The sequence below is a fragment of the Balaenoptera physalus genome (genome assembly GCF_965194825.1).
Source record: "Balaenoptera physalus genome assembly, chromosome: 8".
NCBI lineage: Eukaryota > Metazoa > Chordata > Mammalia > Artiodactyla > Balaenopteridae > Balaenoptera > Balaenoptera physalus.
In genome coordinates this window covers 119,046,818-119,069,281 of record NC_138887.1, presented here as the reverse complement: position 1 = coordinate 119,069,281, position 22,464 = coordinate 119,046,818, and the positions used below count along the sequence as shown (strand labels likewise).

Below are 22,464 nucleotides of genomic sequence, written 5' to 3'. Positions count from 1 at the left end.
GCTCTTCCCAGCGCTCGGGGCCCTCTCCCCAGGCCTCCCCCGCCTGCTCTGCTGGCGCCCCCAGCGGCCCGCCCTGTGGCTCTTCCTTGAGGACGCCTGGGCTCTAGGAGCTACTTTGCCTGCATTCAGTCTCAGCTGCATAGGATTCTCAAGAATGTAGATATGGCTTAGTTCTTCATTATATTTTCCAATTTTTTTTTTTTTATAAATTGGCCTAAAATCCTATGACTTTGCTAAATTCACTTTGGACCAGGTAAGCTTCAAGGTCCCTTCTACAACTCTGATTCTTTGACACAAAGAGGACAGAGAGGCACCCAGATGCAGTGTTACCGGAAATATTCTCTGCCACTGACCGCAGACTTCAGTAGTAAAGCGACGAGAAATTCTGAGTTCCCCAAGTAAAGAAGTGTGGACCAACCCATCTCACCCTCACTCCACCCTCCGAAGTCCTGACTGTAGCTTTTCCACCAACAGAAAAGCACACGACAGCGGGTACGCCCTGCACCTGCTTTCACTCTTGCTCAGCTTTTCCCGTGTTGTAAAATTAACTCTTTTCTGAATTTAGAATTTAGCCAGAGTGAGTAAGACATGAAAAACGTGATGCTTTGTGGATCATCGGAGGTCACTAATCCAGTGACTCTCACTTCCCTAATGAATAGAAGCTGCATGTGCCTGTCTCCTGGAAGTCACGAATCCTTGAGGCTCTAAGCTTTAAAGGAGCTAAAATTGGTTACCATGGAAATGGGGGCGTTGGCACTGGTTACAGCAAGTTAAAGATGTGTTTGAAAGGGCTGAGTCGACTGTTGTCTGGACACAGACAGCACTTGTGGTCAGGGACATGTCTCGAGAACGAGGGAAGCGAGCAGGGGAGACACAGCCCGTCCCCGAGACCAGGTGACCGTCCTCTGGGCGGGGTCGTGCCCTAGACGGCTCCCTGTGTGCACGTGTGATAGGACAGCACGGAGCCACTGAGGAGGGCGGAAAAAACGTTTGTGGAGAATGTGTTTGTTTGGGTTTTTTTTAAGATTTAATTTTTTATTTATTTTTGGCTGTGTTGGGTCTTCGTTGCTGTGCGTGGGCTTTCTCCAGTTGCGGCGAGTGGGGGCTACTCTTCGTTGCGGTGCGCGGGCTTCTCATTGCAATGGCTTCTCTTGTTGCAGAGCACGGGCTCCAGTAGTTGTGGCTCGCGGGCTTCAGTAGTTGTGGCTCGCGGGCTCTAGAGCGCAGGCTCAGTAGTTGTGGCGCACGGGCTTCGTTGTTCCGCGGCATGGGATCTTCCCGGACCAGGGCTCGAACCCATGTCCCCCTGCATTGGCAGGTGGATTCTTATCTACTGCACCACCGGGGACGTCCCCTAATACATTTATTTTTAAGTTAAAAAAAAGCAGGTTGCAGAACAACCCTTATATTCTGACCAAGTTACCCTGAGGGCCCAGAGTATCAGAGACACAGCTGGTCTGGGAACCAGAGTCAGCCGTTCACAGGTGAACTGAAAACAGGGTCGCAGACAACAGAGGTGACTGGGACAGCCCGAGAAGAGAGGGAGAGAAGGGCCGCCCGCCCCAGGCGGCTGCGCCCTCAGCCTCCAGCTCGGCCTCTGCGAGGCCCATGGGCCTCCCGCAGGCGGGGCTGTGACGCACCCCAGGGTCCTGTCGCTGTGTCTCGCGTGGGTGTGAGAGACGGCGCCTTGGTCCTGGTGCCCCGGAAGCCCAGTGCCCGTCCTGGAGTCGCGTCCCTCCCCCTCGGCCCACCTGGTTCTCCCTCGGCGTCGGCGGTCGTCCGGAGCCTCGAGTGCGGGGTGACTGAGGGAGGGGGTGATGCCCGACTCCCCCCGGCTCCCTCACCCGGTGCCGTGGGGCACCCGGCGCTCAGGCTGGACGGGGCAGACGCCGCCCGCTCGGGGTGGGCGCTCGGCTTGCACGGTCACTCGGCATCTCAGCCGAGTTGTTCCTTCCCGACCAGGGCCCCGCAGTAAGCCAGGAACTATTTCTCAAGAGGAAAATAATTACCTGCAGAAGAAGGCATGGCTTTTTGCTGTTTGTTTGTTTTCTCCGAAAACCCAGTGAATCTCCTGCTGGTGCCTGATGGGGGCCTCATTCGGCGTCCCCAGCTCGGCCTGGGGGGGGTCCCAGGCCCCGGTGGACGAGGGGCCTGCCCTGCCGCAGAGCTGTGTCTTGCTCTGGGCCCCTCTGAAGACTCCCTCTGACCGTGTCAGAGCAGCGCTCAGACTCGGTGTGTGCCGCTTGCGTGGACCTGCCGCGGGTGGCAGGGGTGCGGGCAGCAGCCTGAGTGGCATGGGGGTCTCTCCGATGCTCCAGGCCGTGGCCTCCCTCACCCTGACCCCTCACTGGCTGGCTGGCCGATGTCACACTGAGGCGTCTAAAGCATTGCCACTTCCTGCCCATCAGACCAGTCGGCACGGTGTCACCGATGTCACGGGACCGTGTGACATGAGGCCTGTGGGGTGGTCCGCATCTCTGCAGACCGTGTGCAGTCAGAGAGCCAGGGGTGAGGGTGTGAGAGTGTGCCGTGCCAGGTCAAGGCAGTCTGCTTCTCCGGGTCCTTGTACGTTGGTACAGAGAAAAAGCGTGCGTGGCTGACGGCTGCAGGGCCCTGCGATGCGGCATCTGGAGTTACAGGAATCCAGTCACTCTGGGAGACGCGGTCACGGCCAGACGGGCAGCTTCCCCGGGGTGTGACAGTCAGCCTCTCCGTCTGCGCACTTCCCCAGGGACGCTCTGCTGCGCTTGGCTTGCCAGTCTGGTAGCTTCAGGGGCGTCCTCCCTGGTCCTCCTCGGCACGATATCCCGCGCCCCGTGGGTCCGAGAGCCAGCGTAGGGATCCCAGTGACGTACTCAGGACTGAGCGGATAACCGCAGTCTCACTCCTAGGGACGCTGTAACTGGTTAGCCACGACCAAACCGTCTGCGAATCAGAGCATTCTCACCCCTGGCCACGTGCCTGCCCTGCTCCCTCAGGACCTGCCACCACGCTGGCATCAGTGAGGCCGTCATGGTGCTGCCCCCTGCAGAGCACAACCAGCACGCAGCTTCTCAGGGGGTAGGGGTCCCCGCACGCAGACATTGCTCAAAAACCTGGGGAGGCTGTGACCTCGGGGCGCTTTTGGGGACGGTAGCTGAGGGCTGGGTGTGCAGGCCGCGTGTGCTGACATCTCCCTAAGCCTGTGGGTTCACTCTTCCTCGTTAGGCCTCTGAAGTTCTGGCATCTCGGCCTCCTCAAACATGCACTCAGCAATGCCCTGCATTTCAAGGCAGTCAACTCAGAAAGCTTTAGAGCCGTTTCCAGTGGCATGCACTAAACGTTAGATCCACGTTTCTGGTAAATCCACCTGTGTCAATAAACTGTACCGTATCCAGTGTTAAATTCCCTCTCCTCGGTCTAATATTATTAGAAGCTATTCCCACGCTTACTTTCCAGGTTTCTGCAGATATGAAATAGCGAAGGTTTCTCGTGGTTTCCATGTGTGAGTCCCCCTCTCGGGGGCAGGCTGGAGTCTGTCCCCAGTCACAGGTCTCGGGGCGGCACAGGCGGCTGTGGTTGTCTGGAGAATGAGTGACCCCGTGCAAGGCATCTGCCTAGGAGAACTTGCTACTGGGCTTCCAAGCAAAGAAAGGCAATTCGGACACCACACAGCCAGCTGTTTCCACTGCCAAGGGAGGCTCGGAGTCACCCTGGCATTCAGGAATCTCTGCTTCGTCTCAGTCCAACCCTGTCGCTGTGCTGGGTTCCAGGGCTGCACTCCTCCCAGATCAGTGCCCCGGCTTTCACGTCAGAGACCGGGGAGACCGTGAGTTCGGGGTGGTGAAGCTCCAAGTCCCGCAGAGTTACATTTTGTGTTTGATTTAGGAAGGGTCAGCCTGGTAGCTACAAGAGAAGGGCTTTTTAGGGCTGCCATAGAGGCTGCCAGGTTCTCGGTGACCGAGAGTCCCCAGTCGGAGCTTGTCCTTCCCCGGTGTGTGAGCCCCATCCTCTGGCAGGACTCTGCCCACACCGGATCCCATGTTCCTTTCGCTGCAGTGACAGCTAGTGCAGCAGCCCCTGGCCCCTGCTCTCCTCTGGCGACTGCAGAGTGGGGCGGGGGCACCACGGTCACAGGTGATGCTTGTTCCCTCTCGATGCCGCTGCCTGCCCGGGGTCACTGGGGATCTGAGTGCCCGCTGACCCAGAGCTCAGCACCGTGTTCAGGCCCCAAGACATGAGCCCGGTCCCAGACCCTGTGTCCCCAGAACCCTGCCTGGTGCGGGCGCTTCTGTATCAGTCGGGGTCCGGTCAGGACACAGAAGCCATAGCAGCCATCGAACAGAAAGCTAATAACGTAAACCAGTGGTAACTGGACGTAAGTCAACTGGGTAACTGACAGGGTAAATACTGACCTCTGAGGCAGCGATCTCAGACCTGCAGCTGTAGCATCACTAGGAACTTCCGGGAAACACAGACCGTCAGCCCGTCTCAGACCCACTAAACCGAAAGTCACGGTGAGGCCCAGTGGTCGTGTCTCACTGAGTCCTTCCAGCGATTCTGGTTCTAGCGCTCTGCGGTTCGAAAACCGCTGCTCTGGGGCATCGTGGAGGTAAGGAGGAGCCTGTGTCGCCTTCTGAGGGCCGCCGCTGGCGGGGCTGTGCCTCGGCGGCAGGCGGGGGGGGGCAGCGTGAGGGGGCTGCTCAGGCTGGACTCAGCTGCTGCTGCCGCGGGAGCGAAGCCCGCAGGTGGGGATGTGCACTGCGCCGGGTCCTCCCCCACAGCCCTGTGTCCTGCCCTCCAGGCGCTGCGGAACATGACCTCATCTGGACACAGGGCCGCTAAGAGGTAATTGGTTAAGGAGGTGTCGGTCCTAGCCCACCGTGATTGGCGTCGTTGCAAAAAGGGGAGATGTGGACACAGAATCATGCATAGGGGGAGAGTACCAGTGACAACGAAGGCAGAAATCGGTGTGACGCTTGTACAAGCCAAGGGGTGTCAGGGCGTGCCTGCACACCACCGGCGGCCAGGTGAGAAGCCTAGAACAGATTTTTCTGCACAGAAAAGGAGCCAAGCCTGCTGACACCTTGATCTCAGACGTCCAGCCTCCAGGACTGAGACGATAAATCTCTGTTGCCTGGTGCCCCTAGTTCATGGTGCTGTGTTGTGGCCGCCCTCGCAGACTGATCAGGTGGTCGGCAGGTGAAGCAGCCCTTCTTCAGCCCAGCCCTCCCGTCCTCGCTGGCCTCCCTCCTGTCAGAGGCCGCAGTAGAGCCCATGGCAGAGTTGAGATGTGGTCCCCAGGGCCCCAGTGTCACGAAGCAGAGTTAGAAGGGAGGGTTTGGGGCTGAGAGACAGTAACCTAGTAAATGGCGGAGTCGAGAGCACACACCATCCCTTCCGGAGAAGTCTGGCAGCGCAGATAGTACTGATGGGTGTGATTTAGTGCCTTCAGATTCTAAATGGTAACTCCTCAGGAGGTATGGAAGGCTCCAGAGTAAATAGAATTTCACAATGGAATCATCACTTCCAGGACCGGGGGCGAGGGGAGCACTGAGAATCATATAGGCCTTCCCTCACAATGGCAGTGTGCGGGAATGTGTGTTTTTAGCAACATTCTACTAACAACATTTTTTATAAACTTTTTTAGATTGATAGAAGAGTTGTGAAGATAGTACAGATCGCATATACCCCACACCCAGTTCCCTCCATTTTTGCCATCTTACGTTAGTATGGTCACATTTGTCACCGTTAACGAACCAGTATTGATACATAATTATTGCCTGAAGTCCACAGTTTGTTTAGATTTCCCTGTGTCTTTCCTGATGTCACTTTTCTGCTCGAGGATCCCATCCAGGTTACTGTGAACATTTAGTCGTCACGTCCCCTTAGGCTCCCCTTTGCTGTGACGGTTTCTCAGACTTCCTGGCTTTTGGGAACCTTGACAGTTTTGCAGACCTGGCCAGGTGTGCTGTAGGGTGCCCCCGAATGGAATTTGTCTGCTGTTTTTTTCTCACGACCAGACTTGAATTATGGGCTTTGGGAGGAAGAGCATGGAGGTAAAGTGCCCTTCACGTCGTATCAGAACTGCGTACTGTCCGCCTGGCGTACCACTGTCAACCTTAACCTCAGTCACCTGGCTGCGGTACGTCTGTCAGGTTTCTTTACTGTAAAGTTCCCCTTTTCCATACTGTCCTCTTTAGGAGAAGGTTACTCTGCACCGCCCACACGTAAGGAGTGGGAAGATGAGGGCTGCGCAAGTTAGCTGGAATTCTTCTGCAAGGGACATGTGTTCCCTCCTTTCACTTATTTATTCAGTCATTTGTGTCGGCATACGTTTATGGAGAGAGAGAGAGAGAGATTGCATTGGGTTATAATCCACTATTACTTTGTTTTATTGTTCAATTCATTCCAATTGATATGATTTTAATAGTGCCAGTGAAAGAAAACAGGCAAGTGTCCAAGTAAGTGGCTGTTTGCCAAACACGGGTTTTTAGAAGAACATGTAGAAAATGTAGAAAGACGAGCATAGAAGTAAGTTGAAGAAGGGCATGACTAGGAGGGGGCTGCCCAGGGTCCTCTTAGCTGAGGTTAGAATCGAGATCCACAAGCGGGAAGCAGGTGCTCGCCTGCTTTAGAAGCAAGAATAAGGGTTCGCTCTGTTGCTCAAGATTCATGCTGCAGGTGCTGATAAAGAGGAAGGGAAACTCTTCAGCTCGTTTTGTGCTTTTTCATTATCAAGGAAAATGATCTTCAAAACGGAAAAAGTACAGTAAATGGTGATTAGAAGAAGTTAAAGCCCAGGACAGGTGTGGATTGTAGGAGAGTGCCTGTTTGCTTTCTGATCCCTAGTTTAATCAGGATGTAGATTGCCAGGCTCTTAGTGGTAGTGGAGGAATGGTGGAGAACAGGTCTGAGGCCTGACGCCCGAGGTTCTAGGTGAGAGGAAAAAAAGAGTCCTCAGAAAACGGTGGGAAATGTGGTGTCATTCCCAGGTAAGGTGTTTGAATGAAATATTCATAAAGTAATAAAAGTAGTAATCTCTGGAAACCTATCATGAATTGACCCCAGAAAGTCGGGGAGATGAACCCGATTTCCTTTTAGGACTGTTCGTAGATGTGGTAATACCATGAAAGGCAAATCTGGGTTTCACCTTGGCGGTTGACAGAGCCTCGTGCCCTGTCCTGATGGATAAGATGCAGAAGTGTATCTTGGCAGCTCAGTGGATTGCTGGCGTACGGACCTTAGGGGAACATCAGTGAAATCGCAGCCTGCCTGGAGCGAGGTTCCTAGCTGTACTGGATGCGTCTCGCGGGCCGGGCCACCTGCTCCCGCAGCCAGCCCTGCAGGCGTGGTGGGCGGCACCTCCGCTTCCGTAACCGGCGGGGACGAGCAGGTGGGGAAACGCCCCTGCCTCGCACGCTCGGGGAGGACGATCCCGGTGCCATCGAGCCCCTGTCAGGCCCCTGTCCTGCGGCCAGCTCCACCACCCTTCACACACTGACACTGGCTCCCCTGCTAGCCTGTGGCACTCCTGCCCCCGGGACCACGTTCTCAAATAAACCACGTGCGAGCCAGGCTCTGCTTTCTGGGTAAGACACTGCTGGGGCGCCTTAAGATTCTTTCACTCTGAGCTCAGCGGCATCTGGAACAATGACTTGAATACTGACTTTGTTGACCGCATCATCTAATTAACAGATGACTTGAAACCAGGAGAGAGAGCAAATAATAACCAATATCCAGAAAGATTCCTCAATAAGCTGAATTATTCCTAGGCCCAATTAATAAGTAGCTGGCATCCAGAACAGTGGGAATTAGAGCGCGTTCCAGAAGAGAATAAGGCTGGGGGCTCAGAACTGTGGCGGTGTGAGGGTGACCAGACGCGCCCCGCCCCCATCAGGCTCACACGAGGGGGGACCTGCTGATGCCGACAGCCAGCAGACTGTAAACCCAGAAGTACAGGCTGTGGTTTTAAGCGTCACGCAGTTTAAAAGTGGTATGAAAGAAGCTTACCTAAAAACAGCAGTCCCTGTTCCTTACACCCTTGTCAAATTCCCCAGAACCAACAGTTCAGCTGTTAAATCTGGCGCTCACTGCCACATTACCTTGATTCATTAGTTTTAGACACTTTTTCCTCCCTAATTCGGTAGCTGGGTTCTTTGTTCCTTGTGTGGCTTCCTTCCTCCTCTCACGCCCAGTGTCACTATCTCAGTACCGGGGTGCTTTCATTCATTTGACTGTGTCACTGAGCCCAGTGGTTTACTGTGGTTACATTTCCTATTTGTACAGTTCAGTGTTATTCCTGGAGCTTAGAATTCTTCCGTTTTTTATTTTCTTTGAACATCTAAGGCTTTTCCCACCAGCTAACTTCTCAGTAGGATTTCCTGTGCCGCCAGACTTGGCCCACACGTTTCCAGCCCCACTTGGAGCCACTCCTGCCGGCTCTGTGTCTTCTTGCTCATCACCTGAGACTTTCACTGGGTCATGGCGGGAATTACCTCCACCCTCTCCTGATTTTTGAACACATGCTTTTCTGCTTTCGTGATTTATTCGCTCTGTTTTGGTGGAGCACTTTCTCCAGGAGCTTCCGGTCCTAGACCACTCGGGCTGCATAACAAAACCCCGCAGGCTGGCAGGCTTCACAGGAATTTCTCCCTCAGCCCTGGAGGCTGGGAGTCCAAGACCAAGTGCCGGTGGCGTCAGTTCCTGGTGAGGCCTCTCTTCCTGGCTTGCAGACAGCTGCCTGGAGAGCGCGAGAGCTCTGGTCTTTCTCATCAGGACACTAATCCCAACCTTGCGGCCTCATCAAACGCTATCCAGCTGCATCAGGGGGTGCAAACATCAGGGGGGTCAGGGGGTGCAAACACTGTCCATACGTGTCCCAGGAAAAGATGCATGAGAGTTAGCTACTTATACGCAATCTGTAGACTATGTGTAGATTCCATGCGGTCGGTCTAGAATTTCGAAGGCATCGTTCCATTGCTCTTAGCTGCCAGTGTTGCTGAAGAGATGGCTGTTGTGGTTTTATTCTTCTTTAATCTCCATCTTTTTATATGTGATTCCCCCCTCTGCAGCTTTTGGGGTTTTCTCTCTCTCTCTGGTGCTTCCATGCCGTGCGCCTGGTTGTGGTCTCTTCCACTTGTGAGCCAGGCACCCGATGGGCCTTGGGACCTGACACACGTGTCACTCGGTCTGTGTTCATTGTGCTGTTCCTTCCGAGATTCTCTTCCTGCTGTTTCCTTTCTTCTGGAACTTCAGTCGGGAGATCTTGGGCCCCCTGAATTGATCCTTTAATATTCTTATCCTGTCTCCTTCTCTCATTACTTCTCTGTTCTACTTCTTAGAAGTTTCTTTGTTCTTAACCCATCTAGTGAGATGTATTCAAAACTAGAAGTTGTGCGGCTTCAACGTTCAAGGTGGTGTCGAGTGGCTCGTAATTAAGAGCGAGCGCCGACAGTTGCGGGCTGATCACAGGGGAGCTTCTGCCTGGGGGGACGTCTCACGGAAGAGTGTTGGGCCACCATCGTGTTCATTGGAAGCGCCCAAATGTTCGTCTCTGTGTAGTTGATTTCTGAAGCAGTTTCTCCAGAAAAATAATCCTTTGATGGTGATGGCGGGTGGCTTTGGTCATGACCTGATTTGAAACAATCTTCCTGTTTGTTTTCAGCCCTGCCCCGGCCCCGGCCCCTCCCCACGCGGCTCCTCCTCTTCGTTAGCATTACCCTTGCCACACCTGCCTCTCGCCCTGGCATCTCCTCGCTCACCTTCTAGTTTATACTCCCTGTAGTGTGCGAATAACTGTTCAAGAGGAAAAGATGTCAGAGATGTTTCTCTGCCACTTTTAAACCTAAGGAGGCACGAGGGAGACTCCAGGAAGGAGATGAATGAGGTCCTGCGGGAGTAGAGGGATTCAGCTTGGCTGGGCGTGACGTGGGCAGGTGGTGCTGAGGGCTTGTGAACTGGGCTTTAACTGGTGGAGCAGAAGGTGAGTGCCTCTGAAGTGGGAGGAACATCGTGACACAGCCCGAAAAACGGAGGATAAGTTCACGGACTGAGGAGTCTGCTGGGCCGTAGGGCTCGGGCTGGGGCTGCATCGCAGAGGGTCTTGGAGACCAAACCTGAGAAGCTGGGCCCGTCCTTGCTCAGGGGAGACGCCGGCAGGTGTTGTGAAATCCATTTGACGAGCTCTGATGTAAAAACTTAGTAAACTGTAGTGAACAGTTTTAAAGAGCTTTAGCTATGCATCAGCATTAATTTTAAAAGCCCCACAATTAGAATCAGGGTAAAACTGTGTATGGAAAGCAGGGAAGCATTAGAGGAATCAGATTCCCATTTTGGGGGAACACAGATGTGCTACTTGGCATTTAGATTGCCAGAATCTCTTAGCACAACTAAGGCCGGCTTACCCTTTTTAAAAATCATTTTTATATTAGACTTTTATTTTCCTCTTTACTTAGCTGATTATCACATTTGGTTGTTTGAAAACCCTATTCAGGGCTTCCCTGGTGGTGCAGTGGTTAGGAATCTGCCTGCCAATGCAGGGGACACGGGTTCAAGCCCTGGTCTGGGAAGGTCCCACATGCCGTGGAGCAACTAAGCCCGTGCACCACAACTACTGAGCCTGAGCTCTAGAGCTCGTAAGCCACAACTACTGAGCCCACATGCCACAGTTGCTGAAGCCCGCGCGCCTAGAGCCCGTGCTCCGCAACAAGAGAAACCACCGCAGTGAGAAGCCCGCGCACCGCAACGAAGAGTAGCTCCCGCTCGCCGCAACTAGAGAAAGCCCGCGCTCAGCAACAAAGACCCAACGCAGCCAAAAGTAAATTAATAAATAAATTTATAAAAAAGAAAATCCTATTAAAATATAAAATTTTTAATTGGTAAATTGAGTTTGAGCAAATTGCGTTACCAGTTGAAAAGAAAGACATTTTCAGAGGCACTCCAGGCCCCTAGAGTTTTCCCCTTATTAGTAGACGGCGCCCGTCCTCTTTCCGCCTGTTGATGGTTCGTTGGTGACACCCTGTGCCTTCTGTAATTGAGGAGTTTCCTGAGCGTAGTTTTAAATTGCCTCTCAAACACTCCGTGCATGTGGTGCTAAGAAAGCCAAGTTTAGAAGGCTTCGTGACTGCGGAGAGGCTGCAGTGAAACCACAGCAGCAGGCGGGGCTGCTCATCTGGGGACACTGAGACGTCCCCGCTACGGTACTGTGAGCACGGGCTGTCCACTTTGGGGAGTTCTGTCGGGTCTCTGGAGGGTGGCATTGTGACTCCCTCCATGACGTGTGGACCTGTCAACAGTTCGTGTGGCTGAAATTAAAACAGTAACTCATTCTCTGCTTCTGGTCTGTCAGCAGAGAGTGGAAAATTAAAGCTTTTATTCTTTTTGGCTCTTCATGCCGAACATCTTCACAGCAAGTCTGGTTAGTCCACGCGCTTGCGGGAGTTCCCTGGTGGCCTAGTGGTTAGGATTCAGCACTTCCACTGCCGAGCGCCCAGGTTCAGCCCCTGGTCGGGGAACTGAGATCCTGCGAGCCGTGAGGCGTGGCCAAAAAAGGAAAAAAACCAAAAAAACAAAAAAACACGCCCTTGTGAGGAAAGCACTATCTGTTAGCCCCACCTTGTAGCTAAGAATGTCGAGGCTCAGAGAGGGTTAAGGACCTGAGCTGCCGAAAAGTCAGTCTGTCCAGTTGGTCCTGCAGCTTCGCCCACTGACACCACTAGGAGGCTTTTTTCCTTCACTCCAAGTATTTCCTTAGCATCTGGTTGTTTTATTAACACCTTCTCGTGCAGAGGTGAAGGCACTTTTCACCTTGAACTCTTCACGTCCCCTTTGCCCCTGGACGGCTGCTTCCCTGGGTGTTTCCCTCACGTGGCATCAGCAGTGTATCCTCAGGATGACCTGAGGTCAGCACACATCACCCCACCCTCTGCATCCCTGGCCTGTCCGTCTTCGGTACCTGAGAGAGTCAGTGCTGTGCGGGCATTTCCTTGTGTTTTGTGTGCAGAGGCCTTGAAACCCCTTTAGTAACTAACTTGGAGCATTTAGAGGCTGTTTAAGAGCTTGCAGGTAGCAGGTTAGTCAGAGAAGTTATTGTGGGGAAGCAGGATTTTCTCTGTTTCTGAAAGAACAGTCATTATATTGAGTGTTAAAGTTAGGCCCTGCTTCTGTTGGTGTTGCCATCTGTCTGATTGCTGCTCCTTTGAAAGTTAGTGTCTTTTCTTCCCTCTGGCTGGTTTTCTCTTTGCCTTTGATTTTTAGCATCTTACCTATGATGTGCTGGGTGTGGTTTTCTTTGTATTTTTCCTGCCTGGGTTTTATTTGATGCTTTTGATAGATTCAAATATTCTATTGAAATTCGCCTATTTGAAGATGCTTCGGAAAATGCCTTTGGAAAAGTTCCAGAATTTCGTAGCTCAGTTCATATCTTTCTTTTCTCTCAAGGATTGTAGTTCCCTGAATCCTGCCTTCGTGCTGTCTGCCAGTGCTTTCTAATGGGGGTTTGTATGTTTTGTCCAACTCGTGCAGTTGTTTTCAGCTATTTCATCATGGCCAAACCAGAACGTTCCGGAGTGGCTTTTCAACAGCTGTGGTCACTTAGGGTTACGTGCATGATGCTGATGAATGATTTTAATGCTGGTTTTCTCTGCTAAATCTGTTATTTTGGAGGAAACAGTAAGCAGTTTGTGGTTTTAAAAGTGCCCCCACTCCCTGCCTACTCCAGCCAGTTAGAAAAACAAGCTAAGCAGATATTTAATGTGTTTCAAAATCCGTTTATCCGTGACTTTCCCCCATATTCTTTTATAATATTTTCTAGGCCCACAGTCAAGGATTCCCAGAGCCTCATCAAGGTAGAAATAGACCATTCACACTGGCACACCGTCCCTGGATGCCATTTAGGTACACAAACAGTGTGAATATTTTTGTGATTCTTGATACAAGCTGTGGTTCAGAAACCATTTTGCCAATTTGTGGATGCCATTTAGTTACCGTCTGGCTCCCGTGTCCTTGGGTTGGCTCTGCTCACCTCCTCTTCCTAGTTTCCCTGCCAGTTTGTTCAACAGATTGATGGAATCCCTGCCGTACTCAGGACAGTGCTGGACTTGGCTAAGGCGAGTGTGGAAAGTGACTAATGAGAGCCCCCCTCACCCACCAGCCGTCCTTCTGCCCTTGTGCAGGTGAACCAGGCACCTACATACGTCATTCTAAATAGAGGCGAAATGAGTCACAGTAAAGGCAGAAACGGGTGCTGAGTTATTACTTCTACTCTGATTTTGAAGCTCTCGTTTCCTGAAATCCTCTCTTTTCACTATTAAGTTAACAAGGGGTTTCGGAGTATAGTGGGTGAGAAAATAACCTTTTTCTTAGTTAAAAAGATAAGTATACCACAGAATAAAAAAAAATTTTAAGAGATACACTTCCACTGCCTCAACTCCATAATATAAAAGTTTAATTTTTTTGCTTGTTTCTCTTTGATCTTTTCTGTGTAAATACATGTTTTATATAATTATAATGCATAATTTTATAGTCTGCACTTTCACTGCCATAAACCTTTTTTTTTTTTACTTCAGCATAGTCTTCACAGTTATACTATTTGATGCTTTTTTCTCACTGGTATACCAATATTTAACAAGTTTTGTTGGAGGCAGATCTTTCTCCAGTTTTCAATGTTAGAAATAATGCCACATAATTGAACATCTCTGATTCAGGAATCCTACTCCTAAAATTTTTGTATGAGTGACTAATTCAACAGAGAAAAAGCTAGTACACAAACAGTATGAATATTTTTGTGATTCTTGATACAAGCTGTGGCTCAAAAACTATTCTAACAATTCATGGAGCCACCAGTGGTTTTACAACTGCACTTGTGTCGGGTGCTATAACGAAAAAATACTGGCTTATTTAGCAGCTATAAATGGTACTTTAAATTTGCTTTAATTTTCATTTCTTTGATTATCAGTAAAATTGAACCATTTTCCATATGTTATTTGCTGTCTGTATTTAGAGGTCATTTTCAGCACTGAGCTTTTGGCTTTTAATAAATCATCACCTCTGCTGCCTGTCACAGTGTCCCAGAGGGTGTTTGTCCCGAGGGCTCAGGGAGATACTGTATGTGAACTACTCTGAACAGGGCCCAGCCCATAATAGGCACACAGTGAATGTTTGTCTCAAGAAGATATAAAAGTAGGAGTATATTACATCTTTCATTCCTTCTCTTTCTCAACCGCAGGGAAATGAAGGGGGGAATGCTTGTTTTGTTATTCAGCATATGAAAAACAAATTTTCATTTCAAGTTCTTTGATATAACTTCAGTATTTCTGAATGAACTAATAACCACATATAGGAAAGATCAAACTCGGAAGTTTGGGGAATTCCCTGGCGGTCCAGTGGTTAGGACTCGGCGCTTTCACTGCCAAGGGCCTGGGTTCAGTCCCTGGTTGGGGAAAGTAAGATCCCGCAAGCCGTGTGGCGTGGCCCAAAAAAACAAACCTTTGAAGTTTAATTTTTCTGTGTGGTTTTAATTACATAAAGTCTCTCTGATTGCATTGTTTCAGTTTGAAAAAATAATCTCCAATCCCTATATACCTTTCAATATAATACAAAAGCATATTGCTAATGTTAATAAATTCTGTTATTTTTAACTGGTAAGGTTTAGTTGAGTGTTTTAGTGGAAGGTATTTTTCTCCCTGCATATATATAGACTTTAAAAATGTGTGTTGTCTCTCTCATTGGTCTTAGGTTAAAAAGGCCTTCTTTGCCCTAGTAGCCAACGGTGTCCGAGCAGCGCCTCTGTGGGAGAGTAAAAGACAAAGTTTTGTAGGTAAGCGGCACGGGCCGGGGATCTGAAAGCCTGAATTAGTTCAAGAAGTGCTGGTTTGGAGTGCAGCCTAGGAGACATGTTACCAACCAAAGGACAGTCTTGCTTTTACATCCTGTGCGGTGGGACTGCTAGTAAATTCAAAACATTTATGTACCTGTGTGGAGTTTCTCTGGATTCAGCGCCGTTTTGGCTCTGAAGCCTCCTTGGTGCCTTTGCCGGTCCCCTGGTCCCAAGGCTGAGGCCCGACCCCTCCCTGTCGGCCCCTCCGCTCGCGTTCCCGCCGTGGGCCATCCCCGGTGAGCACTTTTCTGACACCGCAGATGAAACGATGGAAACGTGATTGGTACCTTTGATAAAGCGTTGTTACGCTATTTAAAATACCACGTAACTCACAGTATCTAAGCTCCATAATTTCTCATCTTATGAATCACAGTGGACAATGGGTGTCGTCCCTGTTAGGAGGCATCGCATCATTTTGAAATGACACTCCGTGTCCGCCGCCCCTCGGGCTGCAGCTGCCTCAGGGGGGAGGTTCACGCCTTCATCTCTGTAGTCCTGGTGTCCGGCACACAGTGGGCCCTTCGTAAGTTGTGCCTGTGAAAGCCACTGTTTTTAGAAGGATTCTCAGAAAACAATCCAAGTGCTACCAAAAGTGTCATGTTTCTAGAGCTTATGGGATACTTTATCTTATTTTAAAGTATCCTAAATTATTTACATGTAGCCACAAGTCTTTTGTGATGTTTAATAACATTCAGAAAGTTTTGTCTTGGTGAATTGCCAACTACTGCATTAATTCCATTAATTACTATCAGGTTTAATTTCAGCTAAATTTGTGTATCTTAGCGGGTTGTAGATAATTAACAGATTAATAGTTTTAAATAATATATTAAGCTGTGCTGGTAGTCTTTAAAGTGTAATCTAGAAGCCTGTCTAGTAAATAAATATTCCAGGTTTGCTTATCATCTGAAATTTTTCTTTAATGTTTTCATAGTTTTATATTTAATATATAATTCTTTCTTCCAGGAATGCTAACAATTACAGATTTCATTAATATACTTCATAGATACTATAAATCACCCATGGTAAGTGCCAGAAATCCTTATGTCAAGTAAGTGGAGCTATATATTTCTCTGTACGTATTTAGAGCTGTGTGTGTGTGTGTGTGTGTGTGTGTGTGTTTGTGTTTTAAGATTTTGTGTTTTTCTTTTTTGGTACTGGCTTGGTGGTGCTGGTGGTTGATTTTTCCAAATATATATAATGTGCAGGAAACCTCAGTGTAAATCAGTCTGATATTTGAAGCTTGAAGAAGGTAGTCTCAGGAAGCGTAAAAGGCAGTAGCCTCTTTATTCAGCTTTCAGAAGTCCTCAGATTAGTGGAATTCTATGTGCTTATTTATTGCCTAGATAGTCTATGAATTTCACTAAATTTATGCTCTTTACCGGCATTCTGGGCATGCTGTAGTGTTGAGATCTGCCTGGACCCATGAATGAAGGAGGCCCCTCGCACCCTTCCGGACCAGCGGTGGCTGTCCCCCGTGAAGCCCACAGTGGAGATGAGAACAACACAGGCCTGACTTCCGGGCCTGCTGATGGGCACGCGGCTTTATGCAGTTACCCCTGAAATTTTATAAAAGAAATATATGGACTCTGTGCTTTTAAAGAAGTAAACATTTAAATTGGAGAAATTCAGTTTTGACATTTTTCTGCCACTTAAGAAAAGACTGCTACTGGCTAATTTTAGTGGCAGAACTCCCTGGTTCCTGGTCCAACTGTTTTATAAGAGCATAGTTTGAAAACTACATATGGCCTTTATCTAACACTATGATTTTTGTGATTCTACCGGCTTGTTTGGTTTTTGGTTTTGGTTTTTGTTGTTGTTGTTGAGTTGTTTTCGTTTGTCTTTGGTTTTTTTTTGTCAAGGTTGGGGAAGGACAGAATTGTATACTTTGTTTCTTTAACTAGTACTATTTTGGGTATCTAATAGGTAAAAGGCAATCCAATTAATACTGTTTTTACATGTAATGGTCAGTATTGCCCAATAATTAAATTCCTACATAAAATGGAAAAATAAGCTTCTGCTTAAGACATACTCCTAGAAGGAAGTTTTACCAAAGACTTCATAAGTATTCCATATTTATTTCACATGACATATCTGATTTCTTAAATACTGCCAAATGCAGCTGAATATTGGTTTTCCTTATAATGGTCAATATCTCTGCTTTTGGACTGGCAAAATCACAAATATGATTATTAAGTGGCTACATTTTAATAAAATGCAGCTAAACCCTGTATAATAGATCTCAGTAGTAGTTAATTAAATCATAATTTCTAAAGAGCAGTTATATCTAAATATATAGTCCAAAGTTTTTCTTAATACTTGAGGATACATTTTTTTCCTCCATATTACACCTCATTTTCTAATTATAAACAGAAAAGTGCAATTGTGAAAGCTATGGCTTATTTCATTTTTAAGAATTCATCACTACTATATAAAAACACAATTGATTTTTATATAGTAACCTTTCATCTTGTAAGATTCAATTATTCTAGTAGTCTTTTTGTACATTTGTTAGGATTTTTCTATGTACATAATGATATCTGCAGATACAGTCAGTTGTACCCAACCCATTTATTGAAAAGACTTTCTTTTTGTCATAGAATTCTTTTACTGCGTTAAATGTGGGTCTGTTGCTGGGCTCTGTTCTGTTGTTCTACCTGTCTGTCTCTATGCCAATACAATAGTCTCTTGGTAACTATTAAAAAAAAAAAATGCCTGCTGATGTTATTGGGAGTCAGTCCGTAGATCAGTTTGGGAAGGAGTTGGCATCTTAACAATACTGAGTTTTGCAATCTGTGGAGACGATATTTCCTTTTCTTGCTTTATTTCATTGGCTAAGACCTCCAGTAGAACGTTGACATCAAGAAAGCGGACCTGCTTCCCTTGTGTCCCATCTTAGAGGGAAAGCATTCAGTATTTCACTGTTACTTATGGTGTTAGCTGTAGTTTTTTCATAGGTGCCCTTTATCATGTTGAGGATGTTTGTTCTTTTCCAGGTTGGCCAAGAGTGTTTCTCGTGAAGGCATGTTGAATTGTGTCAAATGCTTTGTCTGTAGCTGTTGAGATTATCATATTCTTTTTCTCCATTCTCTTAGATACTGTTTTTCAAGTATTTTTCTGTCCCCTCCTCCACTTTCTAGGATTCTAGTTACTCAGCTGAGACTCTTTTGTTTTGTAGGGGTTTTCCCAGTATTGTTTTCTCTCGGTGCTTCATTTCAGATATATTTTATTTCTGTGTCTTCATTTCCACTGTTATTTTCTCCACAATACCTTAACTACTATTTTTTTTCCTTTCAGATAGTGTATTTTCTGTCCTAGAAGTTCCATTTGGTTCTTCTTTATATTTTCCATTCCTTTCCTTACTATGTTCATGTTTTCCTTTAAATCCTTGAACATATTATATCAGTTGTTATATATCTGAGAGATGTATATATATATATATATATATATATATATCAGATGCTCTTTCCTTCACCTCTATTCTGGGTCTGATTCTAAAGACTGGTTTTTCTCCTGTTATGGGTTACATTTTCCTGCTTCTTGGAAATGTAATAACTTCTAGTGGATGCTGGACATCGTTAATGTTATGTGGTTGAATATCTGTATTGTCTTCCTTTAAAGAGTTGGAGTTTGTTTGGGCAAGCAGTTAAATTACTTGCAGGTCCTTTTTTAAAAACAGTTTTTATTGAGATACAGTTCATATATCCTGTATTTCACCCATTTAGTGTATACAATTCAATGGCTTTTAGTATATTCAGAGTTTTGCAGCCATCACTACAGTCAATTTCGGAACATTCTCATTACCTGAAAAAGAAACTTCACACCTTTAACTGTGACACGCCACCAGTCCACCATCACCACCAGCCCTAGGCAACCACTAATCTACTTTGTCTCTGTAGATTTGCCTATACTGGACAACTCATGTAAATGGAATCACACAACATGTGGTCCTCCGTGACCGGCTTCTTTCACGTAACATAGTGTTTTCAAGGTTCCTCCATGTTGTAGCATATATCAGTACTTCATTTCTTTTTATTGCCAAATAATATTCCACTGTATGGCCATACCACATTTTACTTATTGATCAGTTGACGGACATTGAATGGTTTCCACTATTTGGCTATTGTGAATGATGCTGCTATGAACAGTCATGTACAGGAGCTTATGTGGATATATGTTTTCATTTCTCTTGGGTGTAGACCTTGAGTAGAATTTCTGGGTCACATTGTAATCTGTGTGTAACTATTTGAGGAACTGCCGGACTTCTCCACAGCGGCTGCATCATTTTACATTCCCACCAGCAGTGTGTCAGGGTGCCAATTTCTCCACGTCCTCGCTGACCCTTGTTACTGTCTCTCTTTTTGATGATAGCCATTCTAGTGGATGTGAATTGGTACCTCACTGTTATTTTGATTTGCATGTCCCTGATGGCTAATGCTGTTGAGTATCTTTTCACGTGCTTATTTCGAGGCTTGTTTTTAAGCTTTGTTAGGGTGTTAAGCGTTACTCTGGCTGGTTCACTTCTACTAGTACTTCTGGGATCTCCATGGATTTCCCTGGTTGTTGAGCAAGGACTTTTCACTCTGCCTGGTGAGAAGGCAAATGCCTTCTCGCCCCGTGCATGCCCGGCTTAGTGTTCAGTCGGGGCCTCAAGGCAGTCTCTGCACAGCCTTCTTTTCTCTTTCTGCACAGCTCCACCTTGTCTGGTAGTCTGTCCTTCAGTTTCCATCCGGCCCAGTCGGCCCAGACTTCGGTTTCTACCTCCTCAGCTCACTGAGACCTGCTCCACTGGGGGTCAGCTGCCTGCGTCACACTCGGCAAAGTGCCTCTCAAGAGGGACGTGGCGGTCACGGGGCTCAGCTTGCTTCCCTTCTCTCGGGGACGACGGCCCTGCCTCGCGTGTTGTCTAATGTCTGAAAACAGTTCCACGTACTTTTTCCCATCTTCTAGTTGTTTTCAGCAGGAGACTCCGTGTGGTCCCATCTACTCCATCATGGCTGATAGAGCTCTGTTAATATTTTAACCACACCCTTTTCACTGTTTTGTTGTTGTTGTTGTTGTTGTATGGTTGCTGAATGGGTTTCAGTATCATTTTTAACTTAACCACAGTCTATTGAGAGTTAGTATCGGAATTATATGGAAAATATAGTTCCATTTAATCTACCCCTATCGTTTTTGTTTTAAATAAAATGAAAGGTAAAAGGGAAAAAATTAGTTTTTTATATTTACCCACATAGGTACCATTTCCTGTTCTTCTCTGTGGATCTACAGAGTCACCGTCTGTTGTCATTTCATCTGGAGAACTCCCACCAGCATTTGTATGGTCCACATTGGTGATGAATTATCGCAGTTTCTGTTTGTCTGACAATGTCATTATTTCATCTTGATTTTTGAAGGACAGTTTTGCTGTTTTATAGAGATTGAGTTAACTGTTTTTTGGTTTTTGTTTTTTTTTTCTTTAACACTTTAAGGATGTAATTTCATTGTCTTCTGGCCTCACAGAGCTTCCGATAAGAAGTCGGTAGAAATCCCTATCCTCGTTTCCTCTATGTAAGGCACCATTTCTTTCTGGCTCAAGGCTTTCTCTTTAACCTTGGACTTCAGCTGTTAACTGTGATATGTCTTTGTATTTATCCTGTTCTGGGTATATTGAGTTTCCTTGATCTTCTAAGTTGCTTTTCTACCTAATTTGGGAAGTTTTGGGCTGCTGTTTCTTCATTTTTTTTTTTTTTATATCCATCTTTCTCTCCTCTCCTGGGACTTCGATTCCTTGTATATTAGACCCCTTGATACTATCCCATAGTCTCAGTCATTAGTGTCATTGATCTCAAGATTGGATAATTTCTGTTGCTCTATCTTAAACTCACTAATTCTTCCTTGGGTGATCTCCAGTCTTATTTTCAAACCTTATTTCTACTGAATACTTCCTTTCAGTGAGATTGGGAGCTTAAACATGAAAGATTTTGTAGCTTCTTTGTAAAAATTCCTAGGCTGATTTTCCACAAAATGGGAATGGAACTTTTAAATTATAATTTTATGTATATTATAGAAAGAACTCTTTATGACGAGACCCAAGGCTGCTACCTTTCCTATCAGCCATTGTATTTACCTAGATGTAGGTACTGTATACCTCTTTTTTTTTTTAATTATTAAATTCTGTGCTTGAGCGGTGGTTGCTTCTTCCCTGCCACCTACAGAGCCTGCCGTGGTGGCACTTCTTGTTTCTCCTCCCCTGCTGACCTGCCCACTCAGTTCTCTCTTTCCTTCCTCCTCGCCCCTCCGCTCGTCTCCCTGTGGCTTCTCTTCTTCGGAAATCTGAGTCCACTTCCTCCACGTGCACGTTCTCCTTCAGGTCCTTGGTCCTTGCCAGTTGAAATTCAGGTCTTTCAGAATCCTGCTGGAGAGCCGCCTCAGTGATGGAGAGCCCTGTGCCATCTCCCTGGAGCAGAATTAGTCACTGTTTCAGCGCCCCCATTAACTACCCACACAGCACTTTTCATACTGTATTCTGATGAGTTGTAGGGCAGTGTTTCTCAGCGGGGAGTGATTTTGCCTCCCAGGGGACGTCTGACAGCATCTAGAGACATTTTTCATCCTAGCTGGGGGAGGGGTGGGGCGCTTCTGCTGGGGTCTGGTGGGCAGAGGCCGGGCATATGCTGCTCAGGGTCCTGCGGCGCACAGGACGGCCCGACAACAGAAGCGTCCAGCCTCACGCGCCCGTAGCGCCGAGGTCGAGAAAGGCTGCCGTAGGGGCGTCTGAGGTTCTTTCTTGTTAGGTAGTTCTTTGAGGTAGAGACTGTATCTTACTCAGGTTTGTACCTTACACACACACACCCCTTCCCAGCTTGCCAGCGCCAAACACCCCCGTTCACAAGAGACCCCCGTGTTAGCTGAGTCACGGCCATGCTGGTGACCATAGCTAAAGCTCCGAGGGGGCTGTGCAGGCAGAGCACGGGCATCGCCTCAGAGTCGCCTAAGTGAGACGCAGACCAGGGTTGTTCTACTTGAAACTGTGTGAAAACCGGAGCCTCTTCTTCCTCGATTAGGCTTTTTCTCTGTCGTGGATGTTCTTCAGTCACCTGGCATCAAAATGGGGGGGGGGCGGGTTCTTACTTATTCATCTCTATTTCCCCTATTGTATTATTCTCTAAACCTTTTGGTTCTTCCTTTCAGTTGCCCCTACATTCCCACAGTCACCGTTCGAGACCTAACTGACCTGACACTCGGTTTTTTTGCATCTGGCTCTGGTGCTGTCACGTCGTCCCACTGCTTAAACCCATCCGTGCTGGCCTGGCTTTCTCTCCCAGACACGGAGCCCACCTCGGGTCGTTAGTCCCCAGACTCCTCGCTCCTGCCCCCCAGCACCGTCTCCTTTCTGTGTTTCGGGAACGTGAGGAAGTCCTCTTCCTCTCCAGGCCCTTACGAGTTTATCTTCTTTTATGTAAAGTCCACTCATCGTGCAGAGCCTGGCTGAAATCTGCCTCCTGAAGTTTTCCGTGCCTGACTCTGACCTCTGCTCATCCCTACTCTCCCTGCATCCCTGCACTAAATAAGCCTTTTAGAGTATGCTCTGATACGTACGCCTTCTTCTTGGTGGTTTCTTGCCACTT

General features: G+C 47.7%; 1 protein-coding gene across 8 annotated transcripts in view; it reads left to right on the top strand.

The window, feature by feature from the left end:
• Positions 1-22,464, top strand: part of PRKAG2 (protein kinase AMP-activated non-catalytic subunit gamma 2) — a 278,947-nt gene that overhangs the window by 237,293 nt on the left and 19,190 nt on the right. For all 8 annotated transcript variants that reach the window (XM_082473796.1, XM_082473795.1, XM_082473794.1 and 5 more), the window contains 2 exons: positions 14,716-14,797; positions 15,821-15,879. In XM_082473796.1, the coding sequence (XP_082329922.1) occupies positions 14,716-14,797; positions 15,821-15,879 (141 nt within the window). The remainder of the gene's footprint in view (positions 1-14,715; positions 14,798-15,820; positions 15,880-22,464) is intronic.